The sequence below is a fragment of the Engystomops pustulosus genome, chromosome 11 (assembly GCF_040894005.1).
Source record: "Engystomops pustulosus chromosome 11, aEngPut4.maternal, whole genome shotgun sequence".
NCBI classification, from domain to species: domain Eukaryota; kingdom Metazoa; phylum Chordata; class Amphibia; order Anura; family Leptodactylidae; genus Engystomops; species Engystomops pustulosus.
Window position 1 is genome coordinate 71,668,162 of NC_092421.1, and position 23,337 is coordinate 71,691,498.

The following is a 23,337-nucleotide window of genomic DNA, read 5'->3' on the forward strand; positions in this document are numbered from 1 at the left end:
CTATTTCACATTTATTAACACTGCAGCCCTTTAAGTGTCTGAGCGTTGTCATTATTCCACTTCTTCTTTTATTCTGTTAATTTTCATATGAAAAACGTGAAAAATCCTCATCCGCGGGGGCGATTTTGTGTTTCCTAAAATTAGAACGGGACTTGGAAAATTGGAGATCTGTAAATTGCATTAAAATATTTTTGCATTTCGTGCAGGACCCTTGAGTGGGGAACAAGAAGCCTCTGTGATACACAAGCAGGCGTCCAACAGCCGTCGCCCTGAAGACTGTAACCTGGGCCCAATGCTCCCCCAGACCAGGCAGCTTCTGACCGATTTCTATCGACCCTACAACCAGAAATTGGCCGAGGTGCTTGCCGACAGAGCTTACACGTGGGAGACGTAGCCAGAAGACGCGCTGAGCATCTGCACTACTGAATCTTTCATTATCTCGCTGCATGACCGGTTGCACGTACAGGGAAGCTCTGCCCTCTAGAGGCCTGATGTGGGAATTACATGCATTAGACATTAGCAAGGCTCAGCGGCCCTCTAGTGTTAGCATGCTGCAACTGCAGCCAAAGGAATGTGCCAAAAACGGGCAAAAAGGGGACAAACACTGATGTAACTCGGCTCGGGGCGCGGCGTCAGTCTCCTCGGAAAGGCGGCACTGCTTATTTAACGAACTTGGAAACGGATTTATTCCATGCAGAATTAGACTGGAATTAAGTGCACTACATGGAACAAGGATTTTATAAACTGCACTTGAAGGCTTGTCTCGCGGCAGGATGAAGCTGGACTTAGCTCACAGAAAACTATTTTTTCATGCTTCACATGCGATTAAATTAATATTTAAATCGTTTGTTGTGTTTGCCTTATAATAAGCACATTGGATCCACCTCCGGATTCCGGGATTTACAGACTTTTAAGGGACATCAGGAAGGTTATAAAGATGGGAAGAAGATATGATGAGTGTAGCGTGCTCTTCTTGTCTGGTTAGGAGGGGGTTAATGGATAGTGAACCCTAATGTGAAGCTCTCTTACTGCCCCTGTCTACTAGATGACCGTCCTAAGCCAGGACCCCCACCCGGGCAACATTCCCTACACTGAGTAATGTGATGGACAGGGATAAGGGAAAACCAAAGCCAAGATCCCTAAAGCAAAGATACAAAATCATAGTCCAGAGAATAGTCAGGTGACTAAACTGAGGTAAAATGCTAGAACACAATGTTGTACAGAATCGTAGAGGCAAAGGCTAGTCAAGAACCTCAGCAATAGGTCAGGCAAAAAAAATCACTGGAAGATTTAGGGTCTTAGGGTGCGGTCACACGTTGCGTTTTTAGTTGGGGTTTGAAACACATTCCTAAAGCTGAGGAGCAGTGATTTGCCTAATTACATTACTGTTAACATTTGCGTTACAAATTGCGATGTAAACTCGATGTTAACACATGCGTTAACAGCACATAAATGAATAGTATTGTTGGCTCATGTGTTAACAATGTGTTAACATTGTGTTTTGCAAACACAAATGTTAACAGTAATGTAATTAGGCAAATCACCGCTCCTCAGCTGTAGTCATGCATTTCAAAACGCAATGAAAACGCAACCAAAACGCAACGTGTGACCGCGCCCTAAAAGACCTTCCTTTACACATCTGTTATTAATCACAGAAATAGGGTGTGGGCTGCTGGGGCATATTTCCATTATTCTAACAGAACCTGATGAATTCAGACGTATTGGTGTTTACTGACGTATTAGGCTGCATTAATGTACAGAAGTCTCCTATTGCAGGTAAAATGATGAAAATTGCATTCATAATGTGATGCTAGCGCAGAGGGGCTGGGCCTGACCCAATCGCATATGCGTTTCCAGGGAACCGCATGCGATTGATAACAAGGCCCCGGTGTCTAGCATGTAAACAATACAAGACACCGGGGCCTGGTTACCGATTGCATGCGTTTCCCTGGAAACGCATATGCGATTGGGTCAGGCCCAGCCCCTGTGCCCCCTCCTTCTCACAAGAAGCATCAGCGAGTTTACCAGATGCTCCATTCCTTCACAATACTGCACGTTCATAACAGATCCATCAACAGCACCTTATGGACACTTTCCTTGCATTAGCAGTAAAATATTTTCCTCCACTGCAGAGTAAGAAAAAGGGTCGGGATTCATTTGAGAAGAGGAGATTTGCCTAATTACATTGCAGTCAACTTTGAGTTTACATAACGCGTGCGATGATGCAATGTGAAGGCAAACATTAACATAGGGCTAACAAACGGGTGTATTAACATGGTGTTAACACATTACCTTATGTTAATGCATCCGTTTTGTAAACGCAAACAGCTATGTAATGCGGCTAATCTCCCCTTCTCAGCTGCTCTGATGCATTTGAAAACGGAACATGCGGAACATGTGAATGCAGCCTCTAATTCCGAGTTCAGTTCGGTGATCCTTGGTTTGGTCTGGGAAGTCCTGCAGGAGCAAGTTTCTCGGACTGAACTTGGACCTTTGTTATAGAGCAGAATCTCTACTGCTGTGTGCAGTGTATAGGAGACATCATAACAGCCAGTCGCTACCTATAGATGGAGGTAAGTAACTGCCACCCTGGCCCACATTCATTAACACCTAAGGGTGGTGTCACACGTCGCGTTCTTGGACCGTTTTTAAACGGACGCGTTTTTGTAAGCTTAACATGCGTTTGGCTGGTTTTAGGGTGATGCCACACATGGCGCTTTGAACCCGTTTTTGGTCCGTTTTTAAGCAGTCCGTTAAAAAAACGCATGCATTAAAAAAGCAACGCGTTTTTGACAGGTTTTACCAATTATCTTAATTAAAAGTGGTCAAAAAGGCATGTGCTTTCAAAAAATGCATGCGTTTTTAAAAAACGTATGCATTTTTTAACGTATGCATTTTTTAACGGACTGCTTAAAACGCCACGTGTGGCATCACCCTTAATCTGTTTCACAGCTGCCTACACTTCTAGAAATGAAGATAAACAGGTTCAAAGCGGCCAAACGCATGGTAAACATTCAAAAAAGCATGCGTTTTTAAAACTGAAAACGCATGCTTAAACGGTACAAGAACGCGGCGTGTGGCAGCACCCTAAGGGCGCGTTCACACGTTGCGTTTTGGTCGCGTTTTCATTGCGTTTGAAACGCATATACAACAGCTGATGAGAGGTGATTTGCCTAATTACATTACCGTTTACGTTTGTAAACGCAATGTTAACGCATGCGATGCGTTTTGTAAACGGAAATGTTAGCAGCGATGTAATTAGGCAAATCACCCCTCCTCAGCTGTTGTATATGCGTTTCAAACGCAATGAAAACGCAGGTCAAAACGCAACGTGTGAACGCGCCCTTAAGGACACTGACAAAAATGGCCTTCAGGACCTTCTGGAGACAAGACCTATTCACGTTTTTTCCTGCTCAAATTCCAAAAGACATAACTTTTTATTTTTTTTTATCTGAAATACGCCGATGAGGGCTTGTTTTTTTTTTTTTTGTGGCAACATTTGTATTTTCCAATGGGTTAATTTTTATGGTAAAAACTGCACAGAATAAAACAAGTTGTTTTTCCACTTGTTTTTTAATTAAAACATTTACGCAGTTCACCGTACAGTATAATAAACATGATAAAAATATTCTATAGGTTAGTACGATTAAGGAGATACCAAATATTTTACCACTTTAGCAAATAAAAACTCCTTTTGAAGGAAGCCGCATTTGCCTGAGGGTGGTGGCACACGTGGCATTTTGAACCCGTTTTTAGTCACGCTTTTTCAGTCCGTTAAAATACGCATGCGTTTTTGGCCGGTTTTCCCAATCATCTTAACTAAAAACAGACAAAAACGTGTCGCCATATTCTGAGAGCCGTAACTTTTTTGTCCCTCAGTCAAAAGAGGATTATTGGGGCTTGTTTATTGCGGGAGAGGGTTAGTTTGGTGCTATTATAGGGCTTTTTGATCGCTTTCTATTACATATTTTGGAAGGTAGGAAACACTTAAATTGCAATTTTGAATTAATTTTTATTTTTATACCCCTGACAATCCGGGTATAATAATGTAATAGATACTCGGCCAAGGTCGCTACAAACGTGACGATACATATTTTGTGTTTGTGGAGGGTTATTTTACTTATTTTATATACAATTATATTAAGGGAAATGGGTGGGGTTTTAAAAAAAATTATTGTATTTACAGTATTTATGCAATTTTTTTTTTAACTGTCCTGGGGACTTACATTAGGGATACCTTGATCCCTTAAATAATAGTACTTCTGTACTGCAATGTATTGTATCTGTCAATGATTTCCTGACATTTTGCCTATGAGACCCAGTCTTGGACTGGGTCTCATAGGCCATCGTACGTGGCAGACATTGGCAGCCTTTGTCAGATCTCCGCCTGTCATTGCTACCTCCCGGTACCCCATGATCATGCTACTGGCGGCCAGGAGAGTGACAGAGGGAACCCTGTTCCCTCTCTCTCTTTCCTTAGCTGCCACGTTCATATTCAATCAAGGGGTATTCCGGGAATATGAACGTCTAATACAAAAACCCATAATTCTATAAATAAATGAATGTAACAAAACTCAATGTCATTATTCACAATATGGAGCTTAGTTAGTTTGATTTTATGATTCACAAAATTTTATGGCCTCTCTAAAGTAGGCAGAGATATCACCAAGATGGCCGCCACTGGAAACTACAAGTCCCATGACCCTTTAGTTTTCAGTAACTCCTCCTCCCTCTCATGCTCTGCCCCCAGTGATGACAACAGTGATGGTAACAGGTTTTCTTTCTCTATTACCATAGTAATGATGTGTAACTGCCATCGCTGCACCACAACACTGGACCTAAGTGAAGCTGGCCCCCCACCTTGTTCAAATCAAACAAAATTGGTGTCAAACGTTTGTGCTACGTTTGTGCTGGTTTGTGCAGCAGAAATTTTCGTTTGTGACGCTATCGTTTTTAAGATTTTAATGAAAGTTTCCAGAGGTCATCAGAGGTCAACCAGCCCCCCCACATTGCCCAAATCAAACAAAACTGGTTCCAAATAATTCTGCTACGTTTGTGCTGGTTTGTGCTGCGCAAATTTTTGTTTGTGCTGCTTTTGTTTTGAATTTATGAACAAAAAATTAAAGTTCAAAAGTTCAAGCAGCCCCCCCACATTAACGGAATCAAACAAAACTGGTGTCAAACGTTAGTGCTACGTTTGTGCAGCAAAAATTTTCGTTTGTGCCGCTATCATTTTTAATATATTCATACTTTTTTGCAGAGGTCATCAGAGTTAATTTCTTCCAAAGTACAATGTGTTTGCTAGCTCCCCCTGGTGATCAAACCAGGGAAGTGTCACTAGGTTTGTTTTTTACCAGTTCATCCTAAACACCTCAAACACCTGAACATACCTTAAAAATTATAGCGGCACAAACAAAAATTTTTGCTGCACAAACGTAGCACTAATGTTTGACACCAGTTTTGTTTGATTCCGTTAATGTGGGGGGGCTGCTTGAACTTTTGAACTTTCATTTTTTGTTCATATATTCAAAACAAAAGCAGCACAAACAAAAATTCGCGCAGCACAAACGTAGCAGAATTGTTCGGCACCAGTTTTGTTTCATTTAGGCAATGTGGGGGGGCTGGTTGACCTCTGATGACCTCTGGAAACTTTCATTAAAATCTCGAAAACGATAGCGGCACAAACAAAAATTTCTGCTGCACAAACCAGCACAAACGTAGCACAAACGTTTGACACCAATTTTGTTTGATTTGAACAAGGTGGGGGGGCCAACTTCACTCAGGTCAACACTGGCCATACTGGATGCACTGCAACCAACCGACTACAGCCAAACTTAGTGGTGGTCACATGACCTGTCCAGGCAGCTGCAGGACATGTGATGTGGACATGTGACCAGCGGCCATCTTCTGTCCTGTGTCTGCTCTGCACGGAGGAAATCAACGGGCGGGTTAAAGGGCCAGTAGCATTTTAATTCTTTATTACAGTCTATGTCATCAGCATTTTTTTGCTAAGAGGAGCCACATTTTAAATAACTAATTACATATTATCTTATATTGCAAGCACAATCCTAAAGACGATATAGATCCTTCTGCAGCAACGGCCGGCTGATTAGGACGATCTATATTGTCACGTGGTGTCAAGCAGTTAAGCAAGCGACGGCAGAATTCTGGCATAGATTGCACATGTATTTATGAAGTGTTTCCACCAGTCTCTGCTTTACTATGCACACCGCAACACAATACTCTGCACCTAAAGGGGTGTTCCGGTGCGTATTTGCACAGGTCGCCACATTTGGAAGTCTGACATTGTGGCGCACACCTGTTAAACTGAGGCCACTTTGGGTGCCTGCAGAGTGCGCCAGGTTCATGATGATGCAGCTCTCCATGAATCGGGTGCCCTCTGCACGACAGTGCGGCAGCCTCACTAATAATAAATGTGCGCCAATGTGCTATGGATCCAGGCACATCAGCACATCTCTGCTCGGGTGCGTTCACACGTTCAGTTTGGTAAGTCCTAACCCATTATCACCCACACCTTCTTTTTGCTTCAAAAACTGCATCTAAAACCCTGAACGTGTGAACGCACCCTTACATCCGCTTTAAACCAATCTGTTAGGTGCCATAAGGAACCCCGATACGTTGATACAATGGGTCTTATATACAAAAGTTTATTCTTATGTCCAGGGGCGTTACTTTAGGGGGTGCAGAGGTTGCGGTTGCTCCCGGGCCCAAGGGGTTTAGGGGGCCCTTATGGTGTCACTTTCCCATATGAGAAGACTATTACTATACTCCATACATTATAGTCAGGGGCCTGGCACAGACTTTGCACTGGGGCCCATCAGCTTCTAGTTACGCCACTGCCCATGTATTATTCACACCTATTCAGACCTTGTAACAATCAATGCGCAGTCCCACGAGTGACCACTAGGTGCTGCACGGAGACCTTGCACTGCTGCCTCTATTGCACAATGTAATTGCTACATCACAATGACAGGGAGATACATAAACGCTTGTTATTTTGCTTCAGCTAGACGATAATTGTAGCTCTTCTCCTCCGCTATAAATGCTTGAATAGCCACGGAATGGGAAAAGTTGTTTTCCTTCTCTTCTGTCGGAGTAGGGATATTTGGAGTGAGGCTTAAATTGGAGAAAAGTGCAACCTTCATGCAGCAACGTTGTCTCCCTTTTTATGTTCTTGTCTAGTAAAGGCTTAGGCCGGTGGCACACGTGGCATTTTGAACCCATTTTTGGGCTGTTTTTAAGCAGTTCCTAAAACTGGTCAAAAACGGATTAGTTTAAAAAAACCGCATGCGTCTTTTTAAAACCCGGACTGCTTAACCCCTTAGGCCCCTTCCACACTTGCGCTGCAGATCACGTCAGAGTTTGATCAGGGTGCGATCAGGGTTTGGTCAGTGAAAAACGCACATTTTGCATCAGAGTGCAATCAGTTTTCAGTCAGTGTTTGTTCAGTGTCTCAGTTTTTCACGCGCGTTTTCAACGCAATTTCAATGCGTTTTTCACGCGCAGATAATGCGCGTGAAATGGACTCAGGGCTGAGCTCTATCTTTTCTATGGCAATTGATGCGTGAAAAACGCATTGCACTTGCAAGTGTCTCAGAGTGCGATGCGTTTTTCATGCGTCTCCATAGACTTGTATGGTGCGTTTTTCACGCCCGTGACTTGCAAAAGTAGAGCATGCCGAGATTTAAACGCGCGTTAAAAAAACGTGCATGTGTGCGTGAAACAAAAATGCAAGTCTGAAAAGACACTTTGGTTACAATGGGTCAGAGTGCAAGGCAAGTTCTGCGCGTCAAAAGCACACGCAGAAAACGCGCGTGAAAAGCGCAGGTGTGAAAGGGACCTTAAAGACGCAGCCATTTTACAACCTGAAAACAATACAAGAAAAAAGAGTGCATTCAAGGGCTCTTATATAGTACAAAGTGAAAATCCAAGTTTATTAGACAAAAAGTTAAACATGACAAATGTTCAAAAAGTACACACATTTAAAATCATTTAAAAATATTATATACATGAATTCATACAGTCACCTGGTGTAGTGAATCTGTAAGCTACCCCCCGACCAACACAAGGTAAGTGGTACAAGGCCAACCTGACTGACCAGCAATGAAATAAATGCTCAGTTGCTAAGTACAAGTAAACAAGATGGGTCACCTAACCTATCCAAACATGTCAAAAGCCAAATGGCAGCCTCAGGCTCCATACAAAATGCAAAAGATATATTGTAAGCAGATAAGCATGAAAAAAGCATGAAAGGATGCCATAGAGAGGACTCTGATATAAGCGGCAGACCTGTGGACAGTCAAGGAGGGCACAAGTGGACGGGGGTGGCGGTCAGTAGTGATCACTATGGGCCACACACCCCTGAGGAAGTTGTGCTCTGCACGACGAAACGCGTGAGGGAGCCCGCCACCCCCGTCCACTTGTGCCCTCCTTGACTGTCCACAGGTCTGCCGCTTATATCAGAGTCCTCTCTATGGCATCCTTTCATGCTTTTTTCATGCTTATCTGCTTACAATATATCTTTTGCATTTTGTATGGAGCCTGAGGCTGCCATTTGGCTTTTGACATGTTTGGATAGGTTAGGTGACCCATCTTGTTTACTTGTACTTAGCAACTGAGCATTTATTTCATTGCTGGTCAGTCAGGTTGGCCTTGTACCACTTACCTTGTGTTGGTCGGGGGGTAGCTTACAGATTCACTACACCAGGTGACTGTATGAATTCATGTATATAATATTTTTAAATGATTTTAAATGTGTGTACTTTTTGAACATTTGTCATGTTTAACTTTTTGTCTAATAAACTTGGATTTTCACTTTGTACTATATAAGAGCCCTTGAATGCACTCTTTTTTCTTGTATTGTTTTCATGTTGGTATTTGTGCATTGGCTCAAAAATATTTTGTGTCTGTGCTACACCCATCTCTTGCCATTTTACAACCTAAGGCTCAGCCCTATTTTTTGAATTCTGACTTGCGTCGCATTATATGGTTATAACTTTTGAACACTGTTACTTATCTTATTAAATTATGAATTTTTTGAAATTTTTTACTTTTTTGAAATTGGAAATCATTGCGTTTCCAGGCAGATAGATTTACCACCTAAATAACTTGCAGAATAACATTTCCCATTTGTCTACTTTACATTTTCATAATTTCTGAAATGTATGGATAATTTATTTTGATGTCACGCGGCCTACAAATCGAATAGCGATTTTCCGTATTTTCAGAATTTACTCTTTTGCGGATAAATACAGTTTTGAATGAAATTTTACATATTTAGCATCAAAAAACCCCTATATAACCAACCCATTTTTTAAATCTGCACCCTCAAACTGTCAGAAACAGATTTTAGGAAAATTGTTAACCCCTTGAGATCTTCATAGTAATTGAATCAAAATGGAGGTGAAATTTAGAATGGTCAAATTGTGCCGGTTATACGTTCATTTAGCCCTAAAATTTACACATTTCCAAAAGATAAAAAGAGAAAATCCACCATACAATTTGTTCTACAATTTCTCCCCCCACATGTGGTCATTACTTGTTTTATGGGGGCACAGTGAGGTACAGAAGGGAAGGAGCACCCTGCAGCTGCCAGGATTTTAGTGTTCTCGTTGCCTCCTTCTGTAGGCTATAAAATTTTAGCTTTTTTCGTTATTGGGGCCATGTGACGGCATTTTTTAAGCAGGATGAGATTTTTTACTTTTTTTTTTCGTGTTCACCGTATATCCTAATAATCATGTTATCTTTATTCTATGGCTCGATACGATTACGGGGATACCAGACATGAATATTTTTTCTTATGTTTTACTAAATTTGCCAAATAAAACCCTAATGTGGGGAAAAATCTATAATTTTTGCATTGCTGTCTTCCAAGTGGCATAACATTTTTACTTTTTAGCTACGGAGCTGGTTGATGGCTTGTTTTTTGCGGTACATGTTGTACTTTGCACCAGTATCATTCTGGAGTACATATGTTTTTTTGATCACTTTTTATTACATTTTTTGTAAGATTGAATAGGAAAAATGATCATTTTTGGTGGGTTTTCAACAGTCTTTTTTTACGTCGTTCATCGTACGGGTTAAATAATGATTTACTTTTATTCTACGGGTTGTTACGGACGCGGTGATAATATATATGTGGGCGTTTTGTTATGATTTAGACATTTTTTGGGTTACATGTCTCTTTATATGTTATGAGGCTTTTGGGCATTTTTATTGATTGATTACTTTATTTTTTATTGAATAACATTTTTTTTTTAACTTTTTCCACCATGGGACATGATTGCTTGTTCATGATAATACTCTGCAATACTCATGTATTGCAGGGTATTAGCGGTGTCAGCCTGGATTAGATAAGGGGATGTGTAATCTGGAGATACAAATGAATAATACACGATCTGCTGAGCTCTGAATATGCAGCCTCACAAGCCGACACGTCTTGAAGAGAAAACAAGCGCAAGTTGAATCCTCTGGTAAAGTAAGATTGCAAACTTGTGAAAGCTCAGCTCTAGAGCTGCAGGATAATAGATCTCTATGGTAGGATGATGGAGCAGACCTGAGGTGCTTCTGACTACTCTGCAGGATAATAGATCTCTATGGTAGGATGATGGAGCAGACCTCTTGTACTTCTGACTACTCTGCAGGATAATAGATCTCTATGGTAGGATGATGGAGCAGACCTGTTGTGCTTCTGACTACTCTGCAGGATAATAGATCTCTATGGTAGGATGATGGAGCAGACCTGTGGTGCTTCTGACTACTCTGCAGGATAATAGATCTCTATGGTAGGATGATGGAGCAGACCTCTTGTACTTCTGACTACTCTGCAGGATAATAGATCTCTATGGTAGGATGATGGAGCAGACCTGTTGTGCTTCTGACTACTCTGCAGGATAATAGATCTCTATGGTAGGATGATGGAGCAGACCTGTTGTACTTCTGACTACTCTGCAGGATAATAGATCTCTATGGTAGGATGATGGAGCAGACCTGTTGTGCTTCTGACTACTCTGCAGGATAATAGATCTCTATGTTAGGACGATGGAGCAGACCTGTTGTGCTTCTGACTACTCTGCAGGATAATAGATCTCTATGGTAGGATGATGGAGCAGACCTGTGGTGCTTCTGACTACTCTGCAGGATAATAGATCTCTATGGTAGGAAGATGGAGCAGACCTGAGGTGCTTCTGACTACTTTGCAGGATAATAGATCTCTATGGTAGGATGATGGAGCAGACCTGTGGTGCTTCTGACTACTCTGCAGGATAATAGATCTCTATGGTAGGATGATGGAGCAGACCTGTTGTGCTTCTGACTACTCTGCAGGATAATAGATCTCTATGGTAGGATGATGGAGCAGACCTGTGGTGCTTCTGACTACTCTGCAGGATAATAGATCTCTATAGTAGGATGATGGAGCAGACCTGTTGTGCTTCTGACTACTCTGCAGGATAATAGATCTCTATGGTAGGATGATGGAGCAGACCTGTTGTGCTTCTGACTACTTTGCAGGATAATAGATCTCTATGGTAGGATGATGGAGCAGACCTGTGGTGCTTCTGACTACTCTGCAGGATAATAGATCTCTGTGGTAGGATGATGGAGCAGACCTGTTGTGCTTCTGACTACTCTGCAGTATAATAGATCTCTATGTTAGGACGATGGAGCAGACCTGTTGTGCTTCTGACTACGCTGCAGGATAATAGATCTCTATGGTAGGATGATGGAGCAGACCTGTGGTGCTTCTGACTACTCTGCAGGATAATAGATCTCTATGGTAGGATGATGGAGCAGACCTGTTGTGCCTCTGACTACTCTGCAGGATAATAGATCTCTATGGTAGGATGATGGAGCAGACATGTTGTGCTTCTGACTACTTTGCAGGATAATAGATCTCTATGGTAGGATGATGGAGCAGACCTGTGGTGCTTCTGACTACTCTGCAGGATAATAGATCTCTGTGGTAGGATGATGGAGCAGACCTGTTGTGCTTCTGACTACTCTGCAGTATAATAGATCTCTATGTTAGGACGATGGAGCAGACCTGTTGTGCTTCTGACTACTCTGCAGGATAATAGATCTCTATGGTAGGATGATGGAGCAGACCTGTGGTGCTTCTGACTACTCTGCAGGATAATAGATCTCTATGGTAGGATGATGGAGCAGACCTGTTGTGCCTCTGACTACTCTGCAGGATAATAGATCTCTATGGTAGGATGATGGAGCAGACCTGTGGTGCTTCTGACTACTCTGCAGGATAATAGATCTCTATGGTAGGATGATGGAGCAGACCTGTGGTGCTTCTGACTACTCTGCAGGATAATAGATCTCTATGGTAGGATGATGGAGCAGACCTGAGGTGCTTCTGACTACTCTGCAGGATAATAGATCTCTATGGTAGGACGATGGAGCAGACCTGAGGTGCTTCTGACTACTTTGCAGGATAATAGATCTCTATGGTAGGATGATGGAGCAGACCTGTGGTGCTTCTGACTACTCTGCAGGATAATAGATCTCTATGGTAGGATGATGGAGCAGACCTGTGGTGCTTCTGACTACTCTGCAGGATAATAGATCTCTATGGTAGGATGATGGAGCAGACCTGTTGTGCTTCTGACTACTTTGCAGGATAATAGATCTCTATGGTAGGATGATGGAGCAGACCTGTGGTGCTTCTGACTACTCTGCAGGATAATAGATCTCTGTGGTAGGATGATGGAGCAGACCTGTTGTGCTTCTGACTACTCTGCAGTATAATAGATCTCTATGTTAGGACGATGGAGCAGACCTGTTGTGCTTCTGACTACTCTGCAGGATAATAGATCTCTATGGTAGGATGATGGAGCAGACCTGTGGTGCTTCTGACTACTCTGCAGGATAATAGATCTCTATGGTAGGATGATGGAGCAGACCTGTTGTGCCTCTGACTACTCTGCAGGATAATAGATCTCTATGGTAGGATGATGGAGCAGACATGTTGTGCTTCTGACTACTTTGCAGGATAATAGATCTCTATGGTAGGATGATGGAGCAGACCTGTGGTGCTTCTGACTACTCTGCAGGATAATAGATCTCTGTGGTAGGATGATGGAGCAGACCTGTTGTGCTTCTGACTACTCTGCAGTATAATAGATCTCTATGTTAGGACGATGGAGCAGACCTGTTGTGCTTCTGACTACTCTGCAGGATAATAGATCTCTATGGTAGGATGATGGAGCAGACCTGTGGTGCTTCTGACTACTCTGCAGGATAATAGATCTCTATGGTAGGATGATGGAGCAGACCTGTTGTGCCTCTGACTACTCTGCAGGATAATAGATCTCTATGGTAGGATGATGGAGCAGACCTGTGGTGCTTCTGACTACTCTGCAGGATAATAGATCTCTATGGTAGGATGATGGAGCAGACCTGTGGTGCTTCTGACTACTCTGCAGGATAATAGATCTCTATGGTAGGATGATGGAGCAGACCTGAGGTGCTTCTGACTACTCTGCAGGATAATAGATCTCTATGGTAGGACGATGGAAGAGACCTGAGGTGCTTCTGACTACTTTGCAGGATAATAGATCTCTATGGTAGGATGATGGAGCAGACCTGTGGTGTACTTCTGACTACTCTGCAGGATAATAGATCTCTATGGTAGGATGATGGAGCAGACCTGTTGTACTTCTGACTACTCTGCAGGATAACAGATCTCTATGGTAGGATGATGGAGCAGACCTGTTGTACTTCTGACTACTTTGCAGGATAATAGATCTCTATGGTAGGATGATGGAGCAGACCTGTGGTGTTTCTGACTACTCTGCAGGATAATAGATCTCTGTGGTAGGATGATGGAGCAGACCTGTGGTGTTTCTGACTACTCTGCAGGATAATAGATCTCTATGTTAGGATGATGGAGCAGACCTGTTGTGCTTCTGACTACTCTGCAGGATAATAGATCTCTATGTTAGGACGATGGAGCAGACCTGTTGTGCTTCTGACTACTCTGCAGGATAATAGATCTCTATGGTAGGATGATGGAGCAGACCTGAGGTGCTTCTGACTACTCTGCAGGATAATAGATCTCTATGGTAGGACGATGGAGCAGACCTGAGGTGCTTCTGACTACTCTGCAGGATAATAGATCTCTATGGTAGGACGATGGAGCAGACCTGTGGTGCTTCTGACTACTCTGCAGGATAATAGATCTCTATGGTAGGACGATGGAGCAGACCTGTGGTGCTTCTGACTACTCTGCAGGATAATGGATCTCTATGGTAGGATGATGGAGCAGACCTGTTGTGCTTCTGACTTCTCTGCAGGATAATAGATCTCTATGGTAGGATGATGGAGCAGACCTGTGGTGCTTCTGACTACTCTGCAGGATAATATAACTCTATGGTAGGATGATGGAGCAGACCTGTTGTGCTGCTGACTACTCTGCAGGATAATATATCTCTATGGTAGGATGATGGAGCAGACCTGTTGTACTTCTGACTACTCTGCAGGATAATAGATCTCTATGGTAGGATGATGGAGCAGACCTGTGGTGCTTCTGACTACTCTGCAGGATAATAGATCTCTATGGTAGGATGATGGAGCAGACCTGTTGTGCTTCTGACTACTCTGCAGGATAATAGATCTCTATGGTAGGATGATGGAGCAGACCTGTTGTGCTTCTGACTACTCTGCAGTATAATAGATCTCTATGTTAGGACGATGGAGCAGACCTGTGGTGCTTCTGACTACTCTGCAGGATAATAGATCTCTATGGTAGGATGATGGAGCAGACCTGTGGTGCTTCTGACTACTCTGCAGGATAATAGATCTCTATGGTAGGATGATGGAGCAGACCTGAGGTGCTTCTGACTACTCTGCAGGATAATAGATCTCTATGGTAGGATGATGGAGCAGACCTGTTGTACTTCTGACTACTCTGCAGGATAATAGATCTCTATGGTAGGATGATGGAGCAGACCTGTTGTACTTCTGACTACTCTGCAGGATAATAGATATCTATGGTAGGATGATGGAGCAGACCTGTTGTACTTCTGACTACTCTGCAGGATAATAGATCTCTATGGTAGGATGATGGAGCAGACCTGTTGTGCTTCTGACTACTTTGCAGGATAATAGATCTCTATGGTAGGATGATGGAGCAGACCTGTGGTGCTGCTGACTACTCTGCAGGATAATAGATCTCTATGTTAGGACGATGGAGCAGACCTGTTGTGCTTCTGACTACTCTGCAGGATAATAGATCTCTATGGTAGGATGATGGAGCAGACCTGTGGTGCTTCTGACTACTCTGCAGGATAATAGATCTCTATGGTAGGATGATGGAGCAGACCTGTTGTGCCTCTGACTACTCTGCAGGATAATAGATCTCTATGGTAGGATGATGGAGCAGACCTGTGGTGCTTCTGACTACTCTGCAGGATAATAGATCTCTATGGTAAGATGATGGAGCAGACCTGTGGTGCTTCTGACTACTCTGCAGGATAATAGATCTCTATGGTAGGATGATGGAGCAGACCTGTGGTGCTTCTGACTACTCTGCAGGATAATAGATCTCTATGGTAGGATGATGGAGCAGACCTGTGGTGCTTCTGACTACTCTGCAGGATAATAGATCTCTATGGTAGGATGATGGAGCAGACCTGAGGTGCTTCTGACTACTTTGCAGGATAATAGATCTCTATGGTAGGATGATGGAGCAGAGCTGTGGTGCTTCTGACTACTCTGCAGGATAATAGATCTCTATGGTAGGATGATGGAGCAGACCTGTTGTGCTTCTGACTACTCTGCAGGATAATAGATCTCTATGGTAGGATGATGGAGCAGACCTGTTGTGCTTCTGACTACTCTGCATGATAATAGATCTCTATGGTAGGATGATGGAGCAGAGCTGTGGTGCTTCTGACTACTCTGCATGATAATAGATCTCTATGGTAGGATGATGGAGCAGACCTGTTGTGCCTCTGACTACTCTGCATGATAATAGATCTCTATGGTAGGATGATGGAGCAGACCTGTGGTGCTTCTGACTACTCTGCAGGATAATAGATCTCTATGGTAGGATGATGGAGCAGACCTGTGGTGCTTCTGACTACTCTGCAGGATAATAGATATCTATGGTAGGATGATGGAGCAGACCTGAGGTGCTTCTGACTACTTTGCAGGATAATAGATCTCTATGGTAGGATGATGGAGCAGACCTGTGGTGCTTCTGACTACTCTGCAGGATAATAGATCTCTATGGTAGGATGATGGAGCAGACCTGAGGTGCTTCTGACTACTTTGCAGGATAATAGATCTCTATGGTAGGATGATGGAGCAGACCTGTGGTGCTTCTGACTACTCTGCAGGATAATAGATCTCTATGGTAGGATGATGGAGCAGACCTGTTGTGCTTCTGACTACTTTGCAGGATAATAGATCTCTATGGTAGGATGATGGAGCAGACCTGTTGTGCTTCTGACTACTCTGCAGGATAATAGATCTCTATGGTAGGATGATGGAGCAGACATGTTGTGCTTCTGACTACTCTGCAGGATAATAGATCTCTATGGTAGGATGATGGAGCAGACATGTTGTGCTTCTGACTACTCTGCAGGATAATAGATCTCTATGGTAGGATGATGGAGCAGAGCTGTGGTGCTTCTGACTACTCTGCATGATAATAGATCTCTATGGTAGGATGATGGAGCAGACCTGTGGTGCTTCTGACTACTCTGCAGGATAATAGATCTCTATGGTAGGATGATGGAGCAGACCTGTGGTGCTTCTGACTACTCTGCAGGATAATAGATCTCTATGGTAGGATGATGGAGCAGACCTGTGGTGCTTCTGACTACTCTGCAGGATAATAGATCTCTATGGTAGGATGATGGAGCAGACCTGAGGTGCTTCTGACTACTTTGCAGGATAATAGATCTCTATGGTAGGATGATGGAGCAGAGCTGTGGTGCTTCTGACTACTCTGCAGGATAATAGATCTCTATGGTAGGATGATGGAGCAGACCTGTTGTGCTTCTGACTACTCTGCAGGATAATAGATCTCTATGGTAGGATGATGGAGCAGACCTGTTGTGCTTCTGACTACTCTGCATGATAATAGATCTCTATGGTAGGATGATGGAGCAGAGCTGTGGTGCTTCTGACTACTCTGCATGATAATAGATCTCTATGGTAGGATGATGGAGCAGACCTGTTGTGCCTCTGACTACTCTGCATGATAATAGATCTCTATGGTAGGATGATGGAGCAGACCTGTGGTGCTTCTGACTACTCTGCAGGATAATAGATCTCTATGGTAGGATGATGGAGCAGACCTGTGGTGCTTCTGACTACTCTGCAGGATAATAGATATCTTTGGTAGGATGATGGAGCAGACCTGAGGTGCTTCTGACTACTTTGCAGGATAATAGATCTCTATGGTAGGATGATGGAGCAGACCTGTGGTGCTTCTGACTACTCTGCAGGATAATAGATCTCTATGGTAGGATGATGGAGCAGACCTGAGGTGCTTCTGACTACTTTGCAGGATAATAGATCTCTATGGTAGGATGATGGAGCAGACCTGAGGTGCTTCTGACTACTCTGCAGGATAATAGATCTCTATGGTAGGATGATGGAGCAGACCTGTTGTGCTTCTGACTACTCTGCAGGATAATAGATCTCTATGGTAGGATGATGGAGCAGACATGTTGTGCTTCTGACTACTCTGCAGGATAATAGATCTCTATGGTAGGATGATGGAGCAGACATGTTGTGCTTCTGACTACTCTGCAGGATAATAGATCTCTATGGTAGGATGATGGAGCAGACCTGTTGTACTTCTGACTACTCTGCAGGATAATAGATCTCTATGGTAGGACGATGGAGCAGACCTGTGGTGCTTCTGTCTACTCTGCAGGATAATAGATCTCTATGGTAGGATGATAGAGCAGACCTGTGGTGCTTCTGACTACTCTGCAGGATAATAGATCTCTATGGTAGGATGATGGAGCAGACCTGTGGTGCTTCTGACTACTCTGCAGGATAATAGATCTCTATGGTAGGATGATGGAGCAGACCTGTTGTGCTTCTGACTACTCTGCAGGATAATAGATCTCTATGGTAGGATGATGGAGCAGACATGTTGTGCTTCTGACTACTCTGACTACTCTGCAGGATAATAGATCTCTATGGTAGGATGATGGAGCAGACCTGTTGTGCTTCTGACTACTCTGACTACTCTGCAGGATAATAGATCTCTATGGTAGGATGATGGAGCAGACCTGTGGTGCTTCTGACTATTCTGCAGGATAATAGATCTCTATGGTAGGATGATGGAGCAGACCTGTGGTGCTTCTGACTACTCTGCAGGATAATAGATCTCTATGGTAGGATGATGGAGCAGACCTGTTGTGCTTCTGACTACTCTGCAGGATAATAGATCTCTATGGTAGGATGATGGAGCAGACATGTTGTGCTTCTGACTACTCTGCAGGATAATAGATATCTATGGTAGGATGATGGAGCAGACATGTTGTGCTTCTGACTACTCTGCAGGATAATAGATCTCTATGGTAGGATGATGGAGCAGAGCTGTGGTGCTTCTGACTACTCTGCATGATAATAGATCTCTATGGTAGGATGATGGAGCAGACCTGTTGTACTTCTGACTACTCTGCAGGATAATAGATCTCTATGGTAGGACGATGGAGCAGAGCTGTGGTGCTTCTGTCTACTCTGCAGGATAATAGATCTCTATGGTAGGATGATGGAGCAGACCTGTGGTGCTTCTGACTACTCTGCAGGATAATAGATCTCTATGGTAGGATGATGGAGCAGACCTGTGGTGCTTCTGACTACTCTGACTACTCTGCAGGATAATAGATCTCTATGGTAGGACGATGGAGCAGACCTGTGGTGCTTCTGACTACTCTGCAGGATAATAGATCTCTATGGTAGGACGATGGAGCAGACCTGTTGTGCTTCTGACTACTCTGCAGGATAATAGATCTCTATGGTAGGATGATGGAGCAGACCTGTTGTGCTTCTGACTACTCTGCAGGATAATAGATCTCTATGGTAGGACGATGGAGCAGACCTGTGGTGCTTCTGACTACTCTGCAGGATAATAGATCTCTATGGTAGGACGATGGAGCAGACCTGTTGTGCTTCTGACTACTCTGCAGGATAATAGATCTCTATGGTAGGATGATGGAGCAGACCTGTTGTGCTTCTGACTACTCTGCAGGATAATAGATCTCTATGGTAGGATGATGGAGCAGACCTGTTGTACTTCTGACTACTCTGCAGGATAATAGATCTCTATGGTAGGATGATGGAGCAGACCTGTTGTGCTTCTGACTACTCTGACTACTCTGCAGGATAATAGATCTCTATGGTAGGATGATGGAGTAGACCTGTGGTGCTTCTGACTACTCTGCAGGATAATAGATCTCTATGGTAGGATGATGGAGCAGACCTGTGGTGCTTCTGACTACTCTGCAGGATAATTGATCTCTATGGTAGGATGATGGAGCAGACCTGTTGTGCTTCTGACTACTCTGCAGGATAATAGATCTCTATGGTAGGATGATGGAGCAGACATGTTGTGCTTCTGACTACTCTGCAGGATAATAGATCTCTATGGTAGGATGATGGAGCAGACCTGTTGTGCTTCTGACTACTCTGACTACTCTGCAGGATAATAGATCTCTATGGTAGGATGATGGAGCAGACCTGTGGTGCTTCTGACTATTCTGCAGGATAATAGATCTCTATGGTAGGATGATGGAGCAGACCTGTGGTGCTTCTGACTACTCTGCAGGATAATAGATCTCTATGGTAGGATGATGGAGCAGACCTGTTGTGCTTCTGACTACTCTGCAGGATAACAGATCTCTATGGTAGGATGATGGAGCAGACATGTTGTGCTTCTGACTACTCTGCAGGATAATAGATCTCTATGGTAGGATGATGGAGCAGACCTGTTGTGCTTCTGACTACTCTGCAGGATAATAGATCTCTATGGTAGGATGATGGAGCAGACCTGTTGTGCTTCTGACTACTCTGCAGGATAATAGATCTCTATGGTAGGATGATGGAGCAGACCTGTGGTGCTTCTGACTACTCTGCAGGATAATAGATCTCTATGGTAGGATGATGGAGCAGACCTGTTGTGCTTCTGACTACTCTGCAGGATAATAGATCTCTATGGTAGGATGATGGAGCAGACCTGTTGTGCTTCTGACTACTCTGCAGGATAATAGATCTCTATGGTAGGATGATGGAGCAGACCTGTGGTGCTTCTGACTACTGTGACTACACGTGACTGTCATTGCAGGAGAGGAATGTTACTTGTGTTATGTCACTGTTAGCAGTTTGAGTTGTTCAGGTTGAGGCCATGAATCCTTGTCCTCCACTTATCCCCGTTGCGTTTGTTGATGATCACATTCTGGCATTTGTTTAAAGGGATTTTTCGAGCTCCCATATGTGTCTGATAGGAGATGTCCCCCGGGGCTCTCCGCTGCGCTTTCATCTCTCTTTTACTTTCAAAGAATGTGCGAGAGTCATCCGAGTCTCCTGGAAGCTCGTCGGGAGGTGGGAAAGGCTTCTTGTGTTTTCGGCATGTTTTAGGTTTTTGCACCCCTACGTCTTAAAGGGGGATTCCACTTGTGTTTTCGGAAGTTTCTACCCCTGACGTGATGTGTTTTTCTTACATGGACTTGTCTTCAATCCTCCCTTGAGAATGGACTGCTGACAGTTGCCTTTACCTCCGCTGATACATTGTAACAAACTTAACAGCATAGAAAATCTATTTGTGCTCCTAATGTTTTTGGCTCACACGGGATTGCGCAAACTGGGTGGTTTTGTAGTGAATTTAAAATATTTCACCTCGACGTACAAGAATGTTTTCATTCACTGTCGCAGGGTCTAGAAATAGATTTGTGTTCCAGGGGTTTCGTCAATACAACTAACCTAATGTTCGGGCCGTAAGTGTCTGTTGTGGAACAACCCCTTTAAGTAGGGTTGGGGAAAGGTTGTTGTGTTAGCTGAGTCTATAACTCTCAATGAAAAGAGTGCCGGGACACATCCTTAAAGGGGATGTACCGACTGTCATTGTTATTCTCTATTATTCACAGGATCTGACTATTGGGACCCCCACTGATTTAAAGAACTGACACTCAGTCCATTCATATCGAGAACTTGACGGACCCTATTCTTTTAGTAGCTGCTGCATTATTTGGATCTTGTATAAATAATATTATTTTCTAAGTAACAAATATTGCTGAATTCTGACACAACTTAAAGGTAACCTGTCACCAGGGATGTTTTTACTAAAGACAGGTTAAGCCCATCACACCAGCAGTGTACATCTGCCTTTCTGTCTTCTCTAAGTATTTGCATTACAATATAACAGTGTATTATAACTTACTCTTGCACCCTGACTGAATCATCTGTGTAGTCCCAGGGGTTGGGCTTTGGTTTGGATGCATTTCAAAAAACAACATGTGACTTGTCTGTGCTGCAGGCTGCTCAGCTCTCGGCCCCCAGCTTTGTGCTCCTGTACAGCTGCTCCCTCCTGCTCCTTCACAGAGGTCACAGCCTGGTGAGCTGACATCAGTGAGTGAGGGAGGAGCTGTACAGGAGCACAAAGCTGGGGGCCGAGAGCTGAGCAGTCTGCAGCACAGACAAGTCACATGTTGTTTTTTGAAATTCATCCAAAACAAAGCCCAACCCCTGGGACTACACAGACGATTCTGTCAGGGTGCAAGAGTAAGTTATAACACACAATTATTACAAAAAAAGAAAAAGAGATGTGTATATAGGACAAAATGCTTTATTAAACAATACAAATAATGGTTATAACACACAATTATATTGTAATGCAAATGCTTAGAGAAGGTTGTAATGGGCTTCTTCAACCTGTCTTTAGTGAAGAAGAGGTCCCTGATGACAGGTTCCCTTTGATGACAATAACACAGTTTTAATATCATTATATCATATATTATTGCAGTTTCATTACATTGATGTGTCACAGACTCTATCAGATATGGATGGATACTAGGCACCAGTATATAGCACTAGGCAATCACTGTCATTGTCACCTTGAAGGCCATGAGTTCACGTTTATCATATTTACAGGACATTTTTATTATGTGATAATTCCTGGGTGTGACTGTTTACCTATGCAGGTGGCTTAGATAAGGACGTATCTCACGTGATACGGTGTATAGAGTATGTGCTTGGTGTAGAGGTCACTGGGGTAAAATATAAAGTGTGGGATTTTATAGACTGAACCTCTTCTATTCTTCAGGATGGGGTGAAACTACAGCAGTAACATCTGTGTCGCACCTGCCCATTAATAATATATCACCCCTAGAGGCCAGATGTGGTATAACACTATTAATTCCTCCAAAATCCACACACATACAGTATATTACAGGTTTCTGTATCTATAAGCCGTGATATATTGTAGCACATTATCAGAATATTATCTGATGACCTAATGGTGGTGCAGACACATATGGAGAATATAAATGTCAGTGCGATTTGTGTTTCAAGATCAAGATCAGGACATGGTTTCAGATTTCCTCCGGTACTTGGTTCAGTCCACATTTTCCGGAAGTATGGCTCCCAGCTGATAACCAGCACAATGTGGCGTCATGGCTGGCAGGGAATCCAGACATTCATTGTTTGGCAGGATTATTGTATAATACTGTAGATAACGGATAATAACTCCTTTACTCTGTTATATAGAGTTCATCGCATCACACTCGCGAGTGTAGAACGGGCCTAACTCTGGCTGCCGTATTCAGAGTTGATGCCAGTTTGCATCTGTTTTATAGGGTTTTCGCCTTCTTTTGTATCACCACTGTAGTTTGGACTTAATGGACCTTAAAGGTATTTTCCCCTATCTTTTAATAACACACATTGGGGCGGATTTACTTACCCGGTCCATTCGCGATCCAGCGGCGCGTTCTCTGCGCTGGATTCGGGTCCGGACGGGATTTATTAAGGCAGTTCCTCCGCCGTCCACCAGGTGGCGCTGCTGCGCTGAAGAGCATCGGAACGCACTGGAATACACCGAGCTGGGCTGAGTGAAGGTAAGTGCAAGCTCAGCGACACATTTTTTTTCTTTAAATGCGGCGGTTTTTCCGAATCCGTCGGGTTTTCGTTTGGCCACGCCCCCCGATTTCCGTCGCGCGCATGCCGGCACCGATGCGCCACAATCCGATCGCGTGCGCCAAAATCCCGGGGCAATTCAGGGGAAATCGGCACAAATCGGAAATATTTGGGTAACACGTCGGGAAAACGTGAATCGGGCCCTTAGTAAAT

General features: G+C 43.5%; 2 protein-coding genes across 6 annotated transcripts in view; both read left to right on the plus strand.

Annotated features, from left to right (window-relative positions):
* Positions 1 to 847, plus strand: part of CHST15 (carbohydrate sulfotransferase 15) — a 49,426-nt gene extending 48,579 nt beyond the window's left edge. For all 5 annotated transcript variants that reach the window (XM_072129261.1, XM_072129265.1, XM_072129264.1 and 2 more), the window contains exon 8: positions 207 to 847. In XM_072129261.1, coding sequence (XP_071985362.1) covers positions 207 to 394 — 188 coding nt within the window. In that variant the 3' untranslated portion in view covers positions 395 to 847. The remainder of the gene's footprint in view (positions 1 to 206) is intronic.
* A 1,628-nt stretch (positions 848 to 2,475) lies between these two features.
* The window catches only part of CPXM2 (carboxypeptidase X, M14 family member 2), a 93,564-nt gene continuing 72,702 nt past the window's right edge, over positions 2,476 to 23,337 (plus strand). Inside the window, exon 1 of the mRNA XM_072129523.1 lies at positions 2,476 to 2,573. The gene's annotated coding sequence lies outside the window, so the exon portion shown is untranslated. The remainder of the gene's footprint in view (positions 2,574 to 23,337) is intronic.